General features: G+C 47.2%; 1 protein-coding gene across 10 annotated transcripts in view; it reads left to right on the forward strand.

Moving 5' to 3' along the window:
- LOC135906541 (early estrogen-induced gene 1 protein) overlaps positions 1–21,961 on the forward strand; it is a 103,081-nt gene that overhangs the window by 59,395 nt on the left and 21,725 nt on the right. For 9 of the 10 annotated variants that reach the window (XM_065437994.2, XM_065438008.2, XM_065438014.2 and 6 more), the window contains exons 6-7: positions 7,080–7,254; positions 15,803–15,902. In XM_065437994.2, the coding sequence (XP_065294066.1) occupies positions 7,080–7,254; positions 15,803–15,902 (275 nt within the window). The remainder of the gene's footprint in view (positions 1–7,079; positions 7,255–15,802; positions 15,903–21,961) is intronic. The other variant, XM_065438010.2, reaches the window with a different exon arrangement.

Genomic DNA, 21,961 nt, shown 5'->3' on the forward strand with positions numbered 1-21,961 from the left:
CTGTGTACGATGTGCCTGATGGCTCGACTCCTCTTCACGTTGACGCTATGGCTCTCCCTGCCTCTGCGCCTGCATGTGACCGAACGTTTGCTCCATTTATTGATCCTAACCTCACTTCGAGTCAGCGCACGCAGATTGCTGACCTCCTTAACCAATTTCGTACTTCTTTCGACCTCCAAAAACAATGTTTAGGACGTACCTCTACAGTCGTTCATCACATCGACACCGGCAGCCACGCACCGCTACGCCAACGTCCATACTGTGTGTCCGCGACGGAGCGCCATATCATCGATGAGCACGTAGGAGACATGCTTCGACGCGGCGTTATACAGCCATCACACAGTCCCAGGGCTTCCCCGGTAGTGCTGGTCCTTAGACTTACGATCCGGTTATTGGCAGGTCCCTGTGGCTGCCGCAGACCGCCCGAAAACAGCATTTGTTACGCCTGATGGCCTATATGAATTTACCGTGATGCCCTTTGGCCTCTGTAATGCGCCTGCAACATTTGAAAGAATGATGGATAACATCCTCCGGGGCCTCAAATGGCAGACATGCCTTTGTTATCTCGATGACATTGTCATCTTTTCCCCAGACTTTTCTTCTCACCTGTTTCGCCTCAAACGCGTGCTCACTTGCCTTGCTGATGCTGGACTCCAGCTCAACTTAAAAAAGTGTCGCTTCGCCGCCTGGCAGCTAGTCATCCTTGGCCACGTTGTTTCGAAAGATGGTGTGCTCCCAGATCCAACCAAACTTCAAGCCGTTGCCGAATTCCCACTACCAAAGACCACAAAAGAACTCCGCAGCTTCATCGGATTATGCTCCTATTTTCGTCGTTCCATCCGCAACTTCGCCACCATAATAGCGCCTTTGACGCAGCTTCTCGCGGGTAACCACGACCTCTTGGTCTGGCCGCCAGTTTGCGATGCCGCATTCACGACACTGCGCCGGCTTCTAACCTCACCCCCCATACTCCGACATTTTGACCCAAGCGCACCGACAGAAATACACACGGATGCCAGTGGCGTCGGCATTGGCGCTGTTCTTGCACAACAAAAGACTGGCTTTGACGAATACGTTGTTGCCTTCGCTAGCCGCGCACTCACAAAAGCGGAAGCAAACTATTCCGTTACAGAAAAAGAATGCCTGGCTATCATTTGGGCCATAACTAAGTCTCATCCTTACCTCTATGGCCGCCCGTTCGACGTCATCACGGACCACCATGCACTCTGCTGGCTGTCGTCCTTGAAAGATCCCTCAGGCCGCCTCGCTCGATGGGCGCTTCGCCTCCAAGAGTATGATATTCGAGTGCTGTACCGCTCTGGCCGCAAACACTCAGACGCGGATGCCTTGTCTCGCTCCCCAGTGTCAGGCCAGCCCAATCATCAGAAAGTACAAATAAGCGAGTCCTCCCTTACCACCACGGATATGCTTTCGGAGCAGCAGAAGGATCCATGGATTGTTGCCATGCTGGCTTTTCTGTCAGACCCATCAGGGCCTTCTACTGGCCGTGCATTGCGTCGCCAAGCACACCACTTTGCTGTTTGTGACGGGCTCCTATACCGCCGTAACTACCTCTCGCATGGGCGCAAATGGTTACTCGTGGTTCCTCGGCATCTATTTTCAGATATGTGTGCAGCGTTTCACGATGACCCGCAATGCGCACATGCAGGAGTACTCAAAACATACATGCGCCTGCGAATTCGTTATTACTGGCGCGGGATGTACCGATTCGTCCGCCAATATGTCCGCTCCTGCCTCGCTTGCCAACACCGCAAGAATACCCCGCATGCCTTAGCTGCTCCACTGCAACCATAACCTTGTCCAGGACGGGCCTTTGACAGGGTCGGAGTTGATCTTTATGGGCCCCTTCCGAGTACTTCAGATGGCAACCGCTGGGTGATAGTGGCGATTGACCATCTCACACGCTACGCCGAAACTTCGCCTCTGCCCAACGCATCTGCGCGGGGTGTTGCCTGGTTCCTTCTGCGTAACATCATACTTCGCCATGGAGCCCCCAGAGAGTTGCTGAGCGACAGAGGCCGCATTTTTCTGTCTGATGTTATAGAATCCTTGCTCAAGGAATGCAACGTAATTCACGGTACCTCTACTGCATACCACCCGCAAACCAGTGGCATGACTGAGCGCTTTAAGCGCACTCTTGGCGATATGTTAGCCATGTACGTCGCATCTGACCAAACCAATTGGGACCGAATTCTACCCTTCATGACGTATGCTTATAATGCCGCCACACAGACCGCTACAGGATTTTCCCCGTTCTTTCTTCTTTACGGACGCGAGCCTTCCTGCACAATGGACACCATCCTTCCGTATCTCCCTGACACAACGGAGGCTACTACCCTGTCCGAGGCTGCTGCTCACGCGGAAGAGTGCCGGAAGCTCGCCCGCACATTTACTTCGGAAGATCAGCAGCGACAGAAGCACCTTCGGGATATTCCCTTTTCTCCGACACCCTATGCCCCTGACTCCCTAGTCTGGCTTTGGGTTCCCGCTACCAGCCCTGGGCTTTCACCCAAGCTTGTGTCCAAGTACCAGGGTCCCTATCGTGTCATCAGTCAAACGTCTCCTGTGAACTATATGGTAGAACCCCTTGAGCCGCCTTCCGATAAGCGCCGCCGAGGGCGCGAAATCTTGCACGTTCCGCGACTCAAGCTGTACTTTGACCCACCTGTGCTATCTTGCCCGTAGGTCGCCGAGACGGCTCCTTTTCCCCGGGGAGGCAATTGTACTGAAGAAGAATGAGCAGTAGGCACTGCTTAGAGAAAGACGACGACGAGTGCTTGGAAGCCTTGTGCCTGTGTCGCCGAAGCTCTGTGTCCTCTCGCTGCGGTGCTCTGCTATCTGAGCGTTTTAGCAATCGAACTATAACGCCTCTTGACATTATTATAAATGAACCTTATTGCCTTCCTCTGCACCCCCTCTTACAAGTTCTTTTGTGTACGTAAATCAAACAATACACGCGTATTCCAGCACTGGTTGAATAAGCATTCTGTTGGCCAGCAGAGTTGTATCTGCTCGCGCAAGACAAAGGCGTTTTCTCAGAAAGATGAGCCTCTTTGGTGCTCAGCATATACATCGATTTCCAGTTGAGGTTATGTTGTCAACATGGGTTTCCCATCGGAGAGCGCATGTTAAAGTGACACCTGAATATTTACCCTGAAATACACAAGTGAGAGGTGTGTCATTAATAATGTAAATAAAATCAGATATCTGGTTCTTTCTACTTACTGTTAACGTTACTTATCTTTGGGCAGTTAGAGTCATCTGCCGCTCCTGACACCAAGAAAAGGTAAAGTTTTGTATATGGTGATCATCCTTCCATATAATATCGCGGTACGAAAAACAGTCGTCATCAAATAGATGGATATTAGTGTAATCAGGAAGACAAATCATGTATGCATATTAAAAATAAAACTGGGTCCAAAACTCTGCCTTCTCGCACTCCAGATGTAATAGGTGCTAAACTGGAAGCTTCGGTCTGAATATAAACGGATTGTGAGCTGCAGAGGCTAGCACACGCACTCACATTCACGCACACTCATTTAAAAGGTGTGAGTGCGAGTGAGTGCCAAGGAGTATGTGCAGAGTTGGGTGCGAGTGAGTGCCAGTGAGTGTGAGTGGAGGCGAGTGCAAGTAGAGGCGAGTGCCAGTGAGTGTGAGCGGAGTTGAGTGCAAATGAGTGCCAGCAAGTGTGAGTGGAGGTGAGTTCGAGTGAGTGTGAGGGGAGGGGGGAGTGTGAGTGCAAGTGAGCGCCAGTGAGTGTGAGCGGAGGAGAGTGCGAGTGAGTGCCAGTGAGCGTGAGCGGAGGCGAGTGCCAGTGAGTGTGAGTGAGTGTGAATGGAGGTGAGTGCCAGTGAGTAGGAGTGAAGGCGAGTGCGAGTGCCAGTTAGTGCGAGTGGAGGCGAGTGCGAATAGAGGCGAGTACCAGTGAGTGTGAGGGGAGGTAAGTGTGAGTGCAAGTGAGCGCCAGTGAGTGTGAGCGGGGGCGAGTGAGTATGAACGGAAGCGAGTGCCAGTGAGTGTGAGTGGAGGCGAGTGCCAGTGAGTGTGAATGGAGGCGAGTGCCAGTGAGTGGAAGTGAAGGTGAGTGCGAGTGAGTGCTAGTTAGTGTGAGTGAAGGCGAGTGCGAGTGAGTGCCAGTTAGTGTGAGTGAAGGCGTGTGCGAGTGAGTGCCAGTTAGTGTGAGTGGAGGCAAGTGCGAATAGAGGCGAGTACCAGTGAGTGTGAGCGGAGTTGAGTGCAAGTGAGCGCCAGTGAGTGTGAGCGGAGTTGAGTGCGAGTGAGTGCCAGTGAGTGGGAGTGAAGGCGAGCGCGAGTGAGTGCCAGTTAGTGTGAGTGAAGGCGAGTGCGAGTGAGTGCCAGTTAGTGTGAGTGGAGGTGAGTGCCAGTGAGTGTGAGTGGAGGCGAGTGTGAGTAGAGGCGAGTACCAGTGAGTGTGAGTGGAGTTGAGTGCAAGTGATTGCCAGTGAGTGTGAGTGCAAGTGAGCGCCAGTGAGTGTGAGTGGAGGTGAGTGCGAGTGAGTGCCAGTGAGTGTGAGCGGAGGCAAATGCGAGTGAGTGCCAGTGAGTGGAGGCGAGTGCGAGTAGAGGCGAGTACCAGTGAGTGTGAGTGGAGTTGAGTGCAAGTGAGTGCCAGTGAGTGTGAGGGGAGGCGAATGTGAGTGCAAGTGAGTGCCAGTGAGTGTGACCGGAGGTGAGTGCCAGTGAGTGTGAGCGGAGGCGAGTGAGTATGAGCGGAAGCGAATGCGAGTGAGTGTGAGTGGAGGCGAGTGCGAGTGAGTGTGAGTGGAGGTGAGTTCGAGTGAGTGTGAGAGGAGGTGAGTGTAAGTGCAAGTGAGCTCCAGTGAGTGTGAGCGGAGGTGTGTGCGAGTGAGTGACAGTGAGAGTGAATGGAGGTGAGTGCGAGCGTGAGTAGGGGCTTGTGAGTGTGAGTGAAGGTGAGCATGAAAGCGAGTGAGTGAGTGCGGGGCCTGGAAAAATTATGGTGAGTGAGTGTGAGTGAGTATTCTCCCACACTGCCGACCTATGGTAGCTTGGCTACGAAATTTCTCTAGTCAATGCCGCAAGCTGCATCCATGTCTGAACAACCAGAGAAGTCATCCTCATCCGATACTTCGTACCGTATTTACACAATTGTAAGTCGACTCGAATGTAAGTGGACCCCCCCCCCATATCGCTTGACCGGAAAAAAAAATAATAAGAGAGCATACCCGAGGGCGCATTCGATAACGAAAATTTATTAGTCGCTGACATGGTCACTGGACTATTCGTCTTCACTAGTGCTGCCATCGTCATCGTTGCTGCGGTCCCACAGTGCGTTGTAGTCCAGCGAAATTTCAAATTTGTCAAAAGACCGCACCAGGACATCTTGCAGAACAGCAGCCCACGCCAAATGCACCCAACCACACACAGCCGTCAGGGAGGCTCTTTTACAGGTCCGGTTGGCGTAATTTCGCAGTCTTCTGCCGTCAGCCACTCGTGCTCACGGCGGAGCAGAATCTTAAAGTTAAGGCGAAGGTCTGGGCTTGCTTCATGACCACGTCGCACTTCACTGGTAGGGACCGATCAGGCATTTCAGCGACGTACGCCGCAAGCTTAGCCTACAGCTCCGGAAAGCGTCCAGACTTCGGCACGTGGGAAATTTCTCACTTGCCGTCACAGGTGAAAATTTCGCTTCGCTGCAGTCGCCACTCTCGCACCACCCGTTTAGAAACATCGAAATTGCGGCCCGCTGTGCAGTGATTTGTTTCTTCGGCGTAAAGGATGGCAGCCCTCTTGAACGCTGCTGTGAACGATTGCCGAACGATTAGTGGGCCTGGAGCACTCATGACGACTGGGGAAGCATAGAAGCAGCACGTAGCCAGCAGTCAAGTGGAACGCTTCAAACCAGTACCAATGCCTTTAAACAGAGAAAGAGAAATCCGCGAACGGTGTCTGCTCTTCCATGAACTACCGATACTCCCCGCAAGCACCGCCATTCTGAAGGTGCCGCCGCAAATGGGAACAGTGGCGCTTCCATCAGCTATAGACACTCCCCCATGAGTGTTGCATGCACTGTAAAACTCAAAAATGTTGAAAAACCCTTCCGAAAAGCGAACAAACATGCAGGATAGTGAAAAGATACGGGTAGGGCCATAGAGCAAACATAAAATTTTAACTACGTTGTAGCTCCCGTTGGTATCGCTTTTTTTGGCGGGGCCATGTTTTGGTTTCGATTGTAAGTCGACCCCCCAACTTCAGACCTTCGAATTTTAAAAAAGGGGTCGACTTACAATCGTGTAAATACGGTAGGTGTTCTCTGCAGCCAAAACAATGTTGTCTGCGGTGCCGTCGAATGCATTGGATATGCAGCATTTCTTAAAGCCAGTCTGGATAAATTCCAGACTGGCTTTACGGGGGCTCGTGATGGAGGAACTCCGCTAGCTCAGTGCTTTTGCTTGTTTTGTTTAAAATTATAGGTCGAGATTCTTTGGTCACAAATACAAGTAGATAGCTCATTTTGGGTAACATTTCCAAAAGAAAAGAAAAAGGTCTACTTTGAGCATATACAGTACATAGAAGTCAATGCTATTTAGGTCGGGACCACAACATAGCTGCCAGGAAAACGCAACAGCGAATAACGTAACTGTACCATCACTCACACCTTTGCACAAGACACACTGACGAAAATTGCAGGAAAAGAATGTCATGTGTGTGCTGGAAAATACAGTATATATCGTCAAAATAGTGTTGTAGGGCTTTTCCTGCCTGGCTTCTATGTTGTAGATACCATAGCAGCCATTTAGTAGTTGCTCAGCTTAGCTTTCCCTAATGCCAAGAGAATGTTTTCAACCCCTAGACTACTTACTCTCAAAAGTGATGGTAGCCTTTTGTTTTGATGTGTTAGCCACCTTTCCTGCACTACTGGCTTTTGCTGTTCTCTGTTATTGCTGGTGCCAAGGGTTCCACATCTGCATTTTGCAGTTTTAAGTGACATAAATGTGGGATTATTGGATTGTGCAACTTATTTTACCTCTTCTCTTATTTTACCTTATTTTACCTCTTCTCTGAAAACTATGCAGATGGGGGAAATGGTGGCGTGGGGTGCCCAGAGCCAGGCGAGCCCAGGCGGGAGGAGGACTTTGAACAGTGCCACTCACGCAATTCAAGCTATCACAGCCAACACTCTCGTGGCTCTGGTTATGGCAGTCTCCAGTCACACTCACGACAAGGTAGCTCCGAGTCTGGACATGTCAGGTAGGTCTGCCTCCTATTCAGCATAAGGTTGAGGCATATACACTTTCACAACTGATTAAACGAGAAGCACTGAATTTAGTGCATAGCCGTGATTTGTACATGTGTTGACTGTAACCTGGCGGAAAAGCCATCTATCTATGCATTTGGAGCAATCAATGCTACAAGTGCTTCGTTTAAAGTCTGGTACTGGTTAGGTCAAAAATGTGTCATCACCAAATGTTAACTAAAGATCTCTCTCTCTCTCTCTCTAGCTCTTTTTTTTAGTGTACAGTATATACAGTCAAACCTCGATATATCGAACACGGATATATCGAATTATTGCGTATATCGAACAATTTCTATATCACATGGAAAATCGCATGCATTTTTTAATTCTTTATTTCGAACGGGGCCGGATGTAAAATGGATATATCGAACTCCGCCGCCCCAGACCAAGTGCGCTCTGTTGACAGGAGGCGAGCTTTCCCGCAACACTCTCGAAGATAGCAGCGGCGCGATCGGCGTTCCAGGCTGCTGCGTACGACAGCTGCCCACATGGTTGCGCCGAGGGCGCCATTTGAACGTAGCGGCGTACACACGCGGCGGCTTGGAGCCAGCACGGCCGCCTCGATCACGCGTGCACCTATGCGCGCACGGCGGGGCAAGCCGCCTCAATCACGCGCGCACGGCGAGGCTTGCCCCCGCCGTGCGCCAGTTGGAGCGCTTTGTCGGTGCTGAGCCACACATCATGTGCATTGCGGACTTCGTTGGCGGTGACGACAGCACCGGAACAGTGGCGGAGTTAACAGACGGGGGAGATCGCGGCAGAAGTGACTGCTGAGCAGCCAAACGAAGACGCTGCCGAGGCTGATCCAGCAAGCGCTGATGTTGCCCCGCTCCCAACTGCAACTGAGGCTGTAGCTGCTTTGGCCGTTGTACGCCGCTACTGCGGCGCAATAGAAGGCACTGGACTGTCTCTTGTGGACTGTTTGGACTATGTTGAGGACACCGTGGTCAAGCATGCGGTTGCCAATATGAAGCAGGCTACGCTGCTTCAGTACTTTCAGCGAACTAAATAAATACTTTGTTTGAAGCTTCATGTGAGTATCTATTGCGCCACGATTGGTTTATTGATTGATTTGCGCTAGTTTTTGACGCGTTTTCTACGTGATTTTATATATCGAATTCTGTCTATATCGAACTATTTTGCGATCACCGCGCTGTTCGATATATCGAGGATCGACTGTACAATCTCATCCAGCTGCCTAACACCACAAAAACCGCACAGGGAATACTCTGTGCATGGAAAATGTACAGTGTCTGGCATGGAAAAATGATTATTGTCCATTTGCTGATGTTCTGTTTCATACTTATGTGTGCTGACACATGGAATATTACTCTAATCAACTGCAGTTCATATAACACCTCGATTGAAGAAAATTCCCTTTGTAAAAAAACATAAATTTTTTTTTTCAGTTTAGTTCAATTGAATATCCTATTTTTTTTTCTCTTAAAAATGTAGCAAAACAATTTTTTTTTCCACTTTCAATTTAATGAAGTCCACACAAATTGCAGCATGTACCTGGAAATTTTGTGACATCAAAATATAGGAGACGTCACCCAACACCAAATTCATTTGCACTGAACATTTTGCATGCAACTGTCTGTAAGTGATGAAAAGTTGAGGCTGTCAAGCAAAGGACAACATGTGCTGCAGTTCTGTTTGTGGATGTACGGCCAAACGTCTTAATTGGAGCAGCTTGTCAGTACCTAGAAAGGCAACACTGAAATTACAACAATAGTGGCAAGTTTGGTCGTTGCAGCTCATGTCAGTCCGGTATTTATGCATGCAGTATTTATACACACCTGTATAGTTGAACCCACTTATAACAGTCCCAGATATAATAATCAGTTTTAATGATCACATTTCAGTGCATTTACGATTTTCCAACCCTGCATCCTGAAACTGCATGGAAATGTAACAAATTTTTTTTATATATCACCGTACTCTTACAACGAATGCTTTCAACTGGGTCACGGTAAAAAGAGGGCGCATCCAAAGTACTACAGCACGAAAGCACGACCAAACTGGGCACACAGCAGCCCCCTTGCTCCAGTTAAACCGGGACGATGATATGGCTTTCGAGATGAGCGAGTGACTGCCGCACAAGTATATCAGCAGCCATAACGAGGCCCATCACTTTTCAGCACACCTCCAGGGAGGAGGAGGAGGAGGTGTACAGCATGATAAACAGCTTGTCGGGAGGCATGCACCCGTGTGATATCGGTTACCACGACGACGGCACTCTCGTTTTTGCACTATTGTCCATGTGATACCACGTGCAATACTCCTCTTTAAATGAATTAGAACAACCATCTATGTCCTTGCATCATGAGAAGAATGGCTGCTTAAGTGTTCCTGTTGTTACTGTCGACATTGACACCATCCGAGTGGGCACGAGCTTGCAAAAGATCGGCGGTTACAGCGCGCCATTATCACAAGATAGGAGGAGTTCAGTGATGCTTCGTTTATATTACAGTTCACAGGGACATTCTGTTTCTTCGAACATTACATAGATAACATAATTTTACTTCTCTTGTGGGGTATCCCAGCCACGACGGCCACATTTCGATGGGGGCGAAATGCGAAAACACCCGTGTACTTAGATTTAGGTGCACGTTAAAGAACCCCAAGTGGTTGAAATTTCAGGATTCCTCCACTACGGCGTGCCTCATAATCAGAAAGTGGTTTTGGCACGTAAAACCCCATAATTAATGTTTGTTTTTTTCTCTTGTGTGGCTGACGTGCAGACATAATGCCAAGACCACGATGTCCAAGACCTTCGCAGAATGGCAACATGCTGCAATAGTTTTCAAAGTTTGCGCTTCAGGCCAACTAGAGTGCTTCAATCTCTTATGCAGAATATGGTTGTCTCGCTGGTAGTAAAATATATCGCGTGCTCTCGAATAGAAAATGGTGGCTGTGCTTGCAGTTTTGAAACTACAGGTGATGGGAAACGGGCACTATTTCAAAATAGCTATACAAGGTCGCATTTCGTTCTTTAGGTGGACGTTTCTAACAGTAATTTGCAGACAGGCGCGGGAACACAGCAGAAGAAAAAAAAAATGACTGAAAATCTGGTTTTCGGACCAAACTGCTATATTCTGTCACGTACCATATTTACTAGCATAATGATTGCACTCGCGTAATGATCGCACCCCAGAATTTTGTCGTCAAAATTCTTTTTTTTTTTTTCTTCTTCTTTCCCGTGTAACGATCGCACCCCGAACTTGCCTCAGCGGTATGTCGGGTGCCAAGTCTAGCAAATAATGATTGCACTTACCATTTGTCGAATGCTACGCATTCAACATTCGACGGTCTGCATGCACCTAACATTCTTAAGCAGATGCCCCATTTCATTCCTTTCATCACTTTTCGCACTTCCATGAATTTGTGGCAATTTTTTTTATGAAAAAGTGTGATCAGTATGCGAGTAGGTACGGTATATTTTGAAATCTTTTTCAATTTTCTTTGTGCGCAGCAACAATGTGTTTGCTTACATAACTTTCTTCATTTTGTTTTGCAAATTTTATTTATATTCGTTTTTTTTTACTTTTTTTTTACTTATAAACATATTGCTTTGGTCTAACTCCATCGGAAACAGAATTTTTTCCCCATCACTTTGATGCTGTACGCATATGTATCAAGCATGCTCTGTGATTAGAAAAATGTGTTTGCTAGACTGCGCAAAAACTGCTGCTTTTCACGGGGGCAGGACAGTGTTAACTAATTATTACATGCTAACAGTTGCATCAGAAGTACAAACAGCTGGGGAATTTTTTTTTTTTCTCACAAATATTTTGAAATATGAATTTAGAATCTGCAAAGTGTGATCTTGAGAGACCTTGCATTTGGAATCTCAGAAGCATTTAGATGAAGCTTTTAGTGTTGCTCTCAATCCGTTAGTCAATCAACCTGTTGTTACTATAGCCCTCAATATGCAATTGATATGTGCACATATTGTTTTGATAAAGAATTCAATCGTGAAATTCGATGGGGCATTCAAATATGCCAGCGCTATTCCATTTGAATTCATCTTGTGCAGTAAAACCTCGTTAAGTTGGATCATTCAGACTCATCCTCTGGTCCTAGCAGGCATGGGCGTTATTTAATACAATTGAACTCTTGTTTATTCAAACTTATTTCTCCGCACATCAGTTAATTCGGACAACTCTTGGAGCTTGTTGAATGCGAGCGCCGCAAATGTGCGATGTGAAAGAGCAAACACTGCGCTAGCATCCAACCGAAATGAAGAGCGGAGTCCGCATTTCCTTAGTCATCAGAAGAAATTGTACATAAATGACAGCAACGCCGGAACGCTTTGTGTCTATTTGTGCCCTTAAAGTGTTTATTTTTGCTTTTACTGCCGCGTATAACATCGCGTTGGCCACATGCGTTCACAACTGTGTAGTCGCCATCCATGATTGCATCGATAGCAACTGCTGTTTCGTAAGCAGTGGTTGCGGAAAACAGTAGTTTTTGCGCACATTTGCTATGTGCCTTCAAAACTGAGTACAGTGGAACCTCGGTTATACATCCCCCGGTTTTGCGACGACCCGGGTCTTACGATGGATTAGCACAGCCCCAGCAAAGTCCCCATAGAACCAATGCATTAAAAACCCCGGTTATCCGACAAAATTTTACGCCTGACCCGCGTTATACTACGACCCTCGTGAAGCGCAGGACGGAACGCCGGCAAAAGAAAAATGCTGCGGGTCTCTTTCCTCGCTCCGTCTCTCCGCATACAGAGTGCTTGACACCGCTCGACCGGTTCACTCTGGCGCAGCTTTCTTCCCTGCCTCGTCTCATCATTGTTTCTCTCTCCCCCACCAGCAGCTGCCCGCGACGCTTGCTGTGCTGAAATAGTGCCTTTTCTTCTCCACAATCACTTTCTCCCTCTCTTCTCGGCAGCGTCGCCTCTCGTTGCGCTGGGGAAGCATTTTTCTCCTTTCAGTTTCCCAGTAGCAGATCGCCGACAAGATAGCGCGGAAAGGCCTAGGTTTATCGCACGTGTTCTTCGTCGTAATCCTAGCGACCCGCCTTCAGCAGAGTTTTCAACTTGTGTGGAGCAACGCGACGCACGATGTCCCGAAAGCGGACAGTTCTGTCGCTCGGTGATAAGCTGAATATTATAGAGGAAGAGGAAAAGGGGCATGGAGCCACGAAAGCCTGCATTGCCTGGGACCTTAACCCTTTGGGGGTCAATGACGTAAATATACGGTGCCGCGAACAAGTCCAAAAATGGTTGATGCTGTATATTTACGGCGCCGTCTGTACGTTTAAAAAATGCGCTAATTTCCTAACTTTTTCTTTTCTGTCATGTGCTGCCACTATGTGGGAATACAGGGAATTTTTTTCGCGCGCCTCCTTCTCATGGTTTTTGTTGCATGGTTTGTTTTAGCGCTAGTTCACTCTTGAGAGTCTATATACTACCGCTCGCGCATTGGTGTGCGTGTGGGCGGGTGGCGGTTTGGGTTTTGTCTTCGCCGGTGGTTTCGGCTTCTTGCGCTTTCAAAACTGATGGTTATCTTGCTACTAATCGCTCAAAGGGCGACCGCTTGTTTCTTGTTCGTTTAGTGCTAACAGGGGTGCGCATAGGAAGGATGCCGCTGTGCATGCATTTCCGTTGCTTTTCTTCTTCTTTTTTTTTTTTTTGAGACTCGTGAAAACTAATTGCATCTGGTTGGCCATAAGATGAAGATTAGTGGAAGTTTGTCACACATTTTGCTTTTTTGACGGGCACACAACCACACAGTTTTTTTGAGTGCGCGCACCCTACGCAGTTCAATTACGCTGTGGATGTACATATTGTAAGAGCAGGAACATTTGAGTCTTGCGAAATATTCTTATGTGCGCATTTTCAAAGCCTTGAACTATAACAATGCATTAAATTTTTTATTCTTATAAGTTTATTTCCTTTTTTATTGTTATTATGCATGAATGAAGAGTACATATGTACCAACGCAAAATATTTTTTTCTCGCTTTGCGGTCACCCTAGAAAAATTACGGTAAATTTTTTCGAAATAAATCCCCAGGAAGAATTGGAATCTGCAATAAAAAAAAATTGACCCTGGGCAGTTGCATATGGCGTAAAAAATCAACCCTCAAAGGGTTAAGATACCCAAATCTTCGCTTAAGGCTATCCTGGCAAACAAAGCGATGATATTGCAGAATACAAACAAGTTTGGGCTCAAGTGGAATGCGGCAAAAGAAGGACAGCATGAGAAGTTAGAAAAAATTATCTTCAAGTGACTGCATCATACACTGAGCTCTGCGATCATGTTGATGGCGCCATTCTAAAAGAAAAGGCGAACCTTGTGGAATTGCGTCTGGGCATTGACGGCTTTCGAACAGGTGGCTGGATCGCTTTAAAGAACGAAACAGAATTGTGTACGGCTGCTCCTGCAGAGAAAGCTTTTCCGTGGACGTTTGGACGGTGAACGAGTGGATGGAGTCGCTGCCGGAGATGATTGCTGCATACAAACCCTGCGACGTATTCAACACCGATAAGAGTGGTATTTTTTACCATATGGAGCCCGAGCAAACCCTTGCGTTTAAGGGTGACAGCTCTCATGGTGGCAAGCGTAGTAAATAGCGTGTGACGGCACTATTCTGTGCTAACGAGGACGGTTCTGAGAGGCTGCCCGTGCTCGTTGTTGGAAAGTTTGCAAAGCAGCAGTGCTTTAAGAACTTGAACACGCTGACATGCAGCTACAACTTCAAAAAAAAAAAAAAGGCATGGATGACATCTTCGCTCTTCAGCAATATTTTGTAGCAGCTGGGTAACAAAATGGGTGCTAAGGCAAGGAAAATATTGCTTTTCGTGGACAACGCACCGTGCCACCCACCCGATATGTCCAGCCTGAGGAACATAAATGTTTTTTTTTTTTCCGCCCAACTGCACAAGCCGGCTGCAGCCGCTGGATGCCAGTATCTTAAGTGCGTCAAGCAAGGGTACTGGAAGCGGTTAGTGCAGCGTCGGCTGGTGGCTATGGAGCGCAGCGAGTCGTAAAAAAAGATCACTGTGCTCGACGCTATGCATTTGATTGCCAGTTCGTGGAATGCAGTGTCGTGAAGCACAATCGCTAACTCGTTCAAGCATTGTTGCTTTAAAAGAGAGACTGCCTCCTCTACTGGGGACGCAACAACCTCGATGCCGCTCGAAGCCGATGCAGGCTTCGCCGACGACAATTTTGAGGGTTTAAACCTCATCACGACCTTTGCTGAGTGCGTAGAGGCCAACGACAACGTTGCGATCTGTGGCGAGGTGTAGCTGGTTGACGCCATCGAGGAGGCTTTGCCTAGTGCCGACACCGCTGTGACATCGGACGAGGATGACGACGACGCCACAGATGCCGTGCCTGTGCCTACCACGTTTGCTGAGATGCTACGGCAAATAGATGGCATCCAGAACTTCATCTGTTCATGCGCCGCCGCAGAGGACCTCCTTTTGGACGTTGCCCAACTCAAGCGAGAGCTCTTGGTTCATGGATCAAACAAGGTTCAAAAGAAACTTACCAACTTTTTTTAAAGTTCGCGCCGGCTGGCGGGAATCGCGGCAAAGGGCAGTGGAGTGCCGTAAAGGTTTGTCTGAATAAAGCATGATTGGTACCTGTACTGCAGCATTGATTCTTATCGCATTTACTTTTTTGGTAATTTGGGTTTCCAAGCCCTGCAGAGTATGTTAGTAGTTTACATTGAAGTTTCTCGTAAATTTGTCGCGCGAAATAAGTAGTATTTTTATGGGCATTAATTATGTTCGGATTTTACGACGCCCGCATTTCCCGCCCGCAGTCCCGAGAAAGTCGTATAATCGGGCTTCCACTGTATAGTCGCTATGCTTGACTGCATCAATAAAGACTGCGGTCGCCTGCAGTTATTGCTGCAGACATTGGTTTCATTTTGACCCTGTCTGCACATCAGCCACGTACCTTCAGAACCACAAGGTCGCCGTCCATGATCTTGTCGATAAGCAGCCGCAAAAAGTGCGAAGCTGTCGAGGGTGAAGAATTCTGGCTACGTCGTGATGGGACAGACGGTCTGTTGGTAACTAGCTCACTGGCTAAAAAATAATCAGTATGTCTGCGTGATAGTGAAAAGTGTATCTCGGGTGAAGACGCACGCCATGGCCGCACTGCAAAGGAAGTCACGAGGCCTTCACTGTTGCGAGCACTAATCAGTCACGAGATGATGAGAATTCCAGCTTCCACACTGCTTTTGCGCAAACCAGAAACAGGATTTTCTGGTTCATTCAGTAAATAAATGCAGGTAAATAAACCCACTCTTCGCGCACGTGCTGATGTCCTAGTAAAGATTTGTTTATGGGTTTTTTGAAACCTTCGATAGTACGATGGTTGATTAATCCAGACATTTGTTTCTGTCCCATCAAATCCGAATTAACGAGGTTTTACTGCACTAAAATTTCACTCGTTAGGGTGCCTGTGTGTTTTTCAGAATAGTAAATGTTTTGAAAATATTCAAATTTATGCACCCCTTCATATTTGCAGGAACCTAAGCTCTGGTTCGAGCTATAGCGACACATTCCCAGGATCCCTGAAACCTCCAGATCGGAAGCGCCCCATCAGCAAGGTACAGAACTTGCTTTATGTGAGTGTTCACTCTTGCTTCCTCTTTCCCTATTTTTCACATGTGAATTGTCGCATCATGTGGTTGTCCTCTGTTGACTATTTTCTCCTGTATCCTCTTCACGCCTTGTGGTTGCATGCAGGAATAGTTTGACTGTTCTGATGTGCCTTTTTGTACCGTATTCACTCATCATTATGGACACAGTGGGCTACTAGTCTTATTCCTCGTGGCTCCAAGAGTTTCTGTGTTGGATCAGTAGCTGATGCCTTCACAACTTGTGATAAATATTCAAGAGGACATAGGCAAGAGCACAGGTAGTGACTGCAGCCCTAGGCAACTGCACTCTTTTCGCTTATTCATTACCCCCCCCCCCCCCCTAATTGAGAAAGTTTAGCCTTCATTCATCTTCTTCGGTTGCTGTGCATGCTGACCAGCAATTTTATCCAGAAAAAGCACACACTGTCCATTTGTTTTTAGTTTGATTTAGAAGTGGACGAATATAACTTTTTAATACTAATTGGATATGAATAGTAGGTGTCAAATTTTGAATTGAATGGTCAGATGCATATATTCACAGCAGAAATATTTATTTCCGTATAATTAGGTACCATGTCTGTATTGACTATGCAAAAAGGACTGCTAACTATCAAAAACAAAGGATCAGTTTTAAAACCAAAATCGCCAATTATCATGAGAAAAACTGTTTGAGTAGCCTCTCAATGACATTAGAGTCTGGTTGCAAACAAGCCCTCAAAAAAAAATGGCTGTTGTAGGACAAGCTCTCCAAAAAATCATTGCCAAAATCATTGCCAAAAATTGTTGGAAAAAAAAAATGAGGTTGCTGAAAGATTTATCTACCGTAGACACATGTAAAAAGGCCCGTTGCGAGGCAAACACTCACACTCAAAGCATACAGCACGTATGGCGCAGTGGGATCTTATCGCACTTGGACTTTATGTGGAACATCATGCTGCTCCACATGGACAAGTGCATTCACAAGCAGTTGCTTGTATTTCAACCATTTGACCATCTGCCTCCACGAAAGTTTTCATTTATTACCTCGGTATTCCTTTGTGGCGGCAATGAAATTTCATTAGTCGAACCCACTTGTAATGATACTGGTTTTAACAATATATCGGTTATAACAATGAGAAGCTGCTGCACCATTGACTTTTGTATATTTTCCATGGTGAAATAACCCACTTACTACAATGCCTTGATGCCGCATTATCGGTTATAATGATGAAGTGTGGCTGTTGGGTGTCCAAGCCGAAAGGTAGTGAAATGCGAAATCCTTGAAAAGAAAACGAGAAATTCGGGACGCTGCATGATGAGCCGCTGCTCCAACAGCCGCCGCACGCTCATTTTCCAGCCATCTCTGCATGGCTCTCTTCTGTCGCCCTTCCACCCCTTCGAACATGAATGGACTGCACCCATAGCTCTACGCCACCCCACCCTCCGAAACATGAATGGATCACGCCAACTGTGCCGCAAGCAGGTTGCTCGCATGTTGCTCGCTGGCTCCTCATTCAGCGCAGTTCTGCGAACAGCTTAATCGCTCGCATTCGTCTTTGTTGGTTGCGTCAAGTCGTTTCTGGCCACGCGGTTTCTCAGCTTCGCTTGACTCGCCGCTGAAACGGAAGATGGCTGATCCGCCTGCTGGTCATCAGCAGTGCATGACGTTGCAGGGGAAAAGGAAGCGCATGGCTATAGATTTCGAAACACAAATGCTTCTAACCGATGAGACGATCATCGTGAACGTGCTTGCATCAGATAGCAATGGCAATGACTGCAGCGATGATGCGGTAGGGCAGGCTGCCTCAACGTTGCCCTCACAGGAGGCCCGGTAAATGAATCAGTCCCTCCAGGGCTTCATTTTCACTGGGAACCTTCTGCTGCACTATGTGGAGCACTTGGGTACCTTGGAGAAGGATGTTGGCAAGCTTCGCGTAAAGCATGCATGGCTGACAAACATAGGTTTTTTTTCTGCAAGCCAGTGAGAAGTACGTGGCGAGATGCTTGTGGCGATGTCTCCTCAGCGTTTGTTCTGGATTTCTCAAGCTGACAGGATGCCGTGGCAGCCTTCTTGCAATTTTTAAAAGGCTCCTTTTGGGGCCACCAAAGCGATGCCTTGGCAGTGCTCGCATATCGCTTGCCACCTGTGATACCTCTTTGCACTTGTTATGGCAGTGCCATTCTTTAACGCCAACAGCTGCAGCTTGTTACACATGATTGGGGTGCCCAGGGAGCAGTTAAATTAGTGAACACAATCAGCAGCCTGGGTGGAGGAAGGTGGAGGGGAGGGGCACTGGCCTCCCTGAAGCCTATATAGTTTACTCACATCAGCTCTGCCATCCCCCTATTTTGATTTTTTCATGCAAGCCGGTTATAACAATTATCGGTTATAACAATGGAATTTTTGTGGCACTTGAATATTGTTATAAGTGGGTTCGATTGTATATGAAAATCATGTATAAACATACTTTGTTATATTGAGGATCTAAATACATGGTGCTCTATGGACAAGAAATTATAAAATGTTAAATACTTTGTTACACAGTGTAGTCCACTTATAACGATGCCACGTACCGTCGACGACCAATAATTCAGACTTCACGGGATATACAGTCGCCGACCGATTTTCCGGACTCCAAAAATTCGGACATGCCCGATTGTTTGGTCAGCTTCGCGGCACCGCCATTCTTCCCATAGGCCATAATGTATAACAACTGCCGAAAGTTCGGACACCTTGCAACCTCTCGTCTGATTTTTCGGACACTCCTTGAGCCAACTCGATCGAGAGCACCATGCACCATGCACCGACTTTGACCGGTGCATGGTCCGACTTGCTCAACGCCATTTTTGTTTTGAATGGAGCCTCCTTGCTGCCCCACAGTGGCGCTGCTGGAAATCCCCGCTCATCTTCATCGTTTCTGCCTGGTTCGATAGAGTAGCTATGGAGTGGCTCTACAGCAGTTCGGTTCCGGTTTCAGCTTAGTAAGCCATGTCAAGACAATCCAGCAGCTGATTTGTTTCTTTGCACACGACGCTGCGAGCAGGCCACGTTTTCCGTTTGTGCGACTGGTGTCGGCACATAGTCGGCACGGTGGTGTTTGCTTTGTGTACTGTGTCGAGGTTTCGGTGATCCAACGCGGCATACGGAAACATCGCGTCAAGTGTCTAATGGCGCCGACAGTGCCCGCGCAGACTGCGCTGGGGAATGCCGGCAAGCGGGTGCCGGGAGGCCTAAGATTTGTTGCCTTCCGATGAGCTCCCTACTGACGCGGAAAATGTTCCGCCGAGACCTGCGCAGTGGTTGCATTGCGACTCCGGACACCGTCTCATTTGACAGTTTCACAGGTGCTGACACTGCTGTACTGACATGTGCAGAACTCGGCGATGGCGAGATCACTCGTCAGGTTTCTGCTGCACCGCCAGACGATGGAAGATGACGCACCATGTGCTATGCTGCCATCGCATGCGGAGCGTGTACAAGCAGTGACTGTGCTTTCAGCCACCTATAGTGCCCGTACGACCCTCTCCGAGATTCAGGCTTATCTGATTGCGCGTAAACGGTACAGCGTGCAATGGCGCATTCACGATTTCTTCAGGCGTACTGCCGAGCCCGAATAAGTGCGTGGAAATAAAGGATTTCATTTTTTCTTAATCTGCTTTTTCGGACACCTGTTTATTCGGACATTTCCGCAGTCCCCGTGATGTCCGAATAAACGGTCTGCGACTGTATAAATAAGTCAGAACTATCGAATGTCCCAAAAAAACTGAATGTATCCAAAAAAGACCATATTCTTTACGTCTTAAGGCGCCTGTGCAAGGAATAAGTGACCGATTTGTTGCTGCAAGCACTTCCACTTATGTGCAACCAAGTACGCCTGTAATTCTGCCAGTTTTGTGCTGTCGCTGTATGCAAATGCAAGGACTGCAAAGGCTCGAGTCCACATGTGAAGGCTCTGGAACACATGGCACGTCGTCATCATCCAAGTTAGAGTCGCTAGTTAGAGTTAGAGAACTTGCTCAATTATTTCGTCATAGTTCAGTTCGGCACACAACACCGCACTGTCACCGTCTGCAGTCTTTAAATGTGACTGCGGCAGAAATCGCACTGTAGCCTAGCAGGTCATCAACTTACGTTCGTATTTGAGCACGTTGTGGTAGGCGGTAGGTACAGGCTCTTCAGTTGTGTAGTCGTTCAGACTGCGAGGGCACCGCCAGTGCCATTTGACATGGCCTGTCCATAAATTCGTGAGAAAGACTTCTTGGAGCCAGCAGAGTGCTGTCTGAAACGCAAACTAAACAAACGAGCACAGAATAGTGGAATGGTATCTGAAAAGCAAACTCAACAAACAGAACAGTGAGAGCAGGGTATGTGTGGAGTTGCCAGAGTAGGATGTGATGCTTGCGATGTTGATGCCACCTATAATTCCGGTAAAGCCTCCAAAATCGGTATTTGCAGTTAAATCTGAGGAGCAGTGCTGCGACCAAGGCAAGGCCTCAGAGATTGTCATCAAATGTGTAATCTCCGAGGCCATACTTGATGTCTTGTCAAGGTTGCCAGAGGAGAAATGTGTCAGAGGAGTCGGTGTACGCTACAGCTACAGACGGAGTCTGGATAATTGAATGTATGGTAGGCAGCTGTCCAAAATATCGGTCATCTTTACACATTAAGTCTATGGGGCCATTGGCGGTTCCCCGAAGCTGGGGCCGTATTTTGAAACTTTCGCCTTCCGCTATAGTTTCACTGCCACGATAGTCACGTTCAATAAATCAAGTGACTGCTTACCTGTGATGTCAGTGTGCACTACCAACACACGCTGTCAAACGCTTCACATCGCATGAGAAATCGCACCGTGTGAGTGCAGAGCGGCTCGCGTGCATTGTTTTCAAGTGTAGTGGCAGCAGCACGGGTTCTGCACACTGACTACGGTTGGTTACGGCCGCTTTAGGTAAAATAAATTGAATAAGGAAGTGTGAAATGTTTTATTTTAAATGAATCAACAAATATCGCCGCGAAACAACGTGTGTAAAAAGCCACCAAAAAAGCTACTACAAACTACCACCTATCTTATCTCTACACTACACTCCACCACCAATCGAACGCCAAAAGTCTCTGAAAGACGTGTTCACTTATTCAATATATGTCGAGAGCACCTATCGACACCATGACGTTAAAATAACGTAGGCCGGAACTACTAGATGGCGCTGTTTATTTTCCAGTTTTGCTAAAACCGCCAGTCAGCGCGCGCCGTTGACGAAGGTGTGGTCAAGGCGATAGTTTCGCGATTACGAATGTTTCAGAATACAGGCCCTGTCCGAATTACCGAGCACGTCCGGATTATCGGTGTCCGATTTATCAGTTGGCAATTGTATAACAATATATTGGTTATAACGATGAGTCAACTTAAGGGGGGACACTGCTATATAAATAATCATTTTCCCATCCATACTAATGAAACTTCTCCATCTTATTGATATTTTTGCACTGATTTCAAGTATGTTCTTAGTTTTGGTGTAGCTCAATTAGTTATTAGGGTAATTAACATTTGATTCCCTTTGTTTGCGGCCTCAATTAAAATTAAATGGCACAATAAAAAGTTATTTGTAAGGCATGGTTAGATAGCATAAGGAGTAAGGATTGAAGTGTAGCAAACACTTTTTTAATGTGACCATTAATAGGTACTTTGCAGCCCATTGAATGTAAGCCCAGAAAATGTGGCAACCATGTGGCACAAAATGTAGCAAAATAATTAATTTCTAAAATGAAAGGTAAGAAATCCGCTTGCTATCTTTCATAGAGTACATATTAGACTTCATTCTGCAAAAAGACTTTTTCTAACTGTTCTAGGTGTTGAGATATCGAGGCCTCAATATTGCATGGAGCCAAAAATTTGTTTTGAGAAAAATGCAAAAAACAAACAGCACAAAATTTAATGAAAATTAACAAATGTTTTGCACATATTTACACACGTACATTCCTAATAACCACCAGGGATGCAGTCTAATTGCCTGCTGCTGGTTAAATGTCATCTCTTCAGTGCTCCTTGAACACTGTCGGCCAAGGAAGG

Source organism: Dermacentor albipictus, chromosome 1, assembly GCF_038994185.2.
Source record: "Dermacentor albipictus isolate Rhodes 1998 colony chromosome 1, USDA_Dalb.pri_finalv2, whole genome shotgun sequence".
Classification (NCBI taxonomy): Eukaryota; Metazoa; Arthropoda; class Arachnida; order Ixodida; family Ixodidae; genus Dermacentor; species Dermacentor albipictus.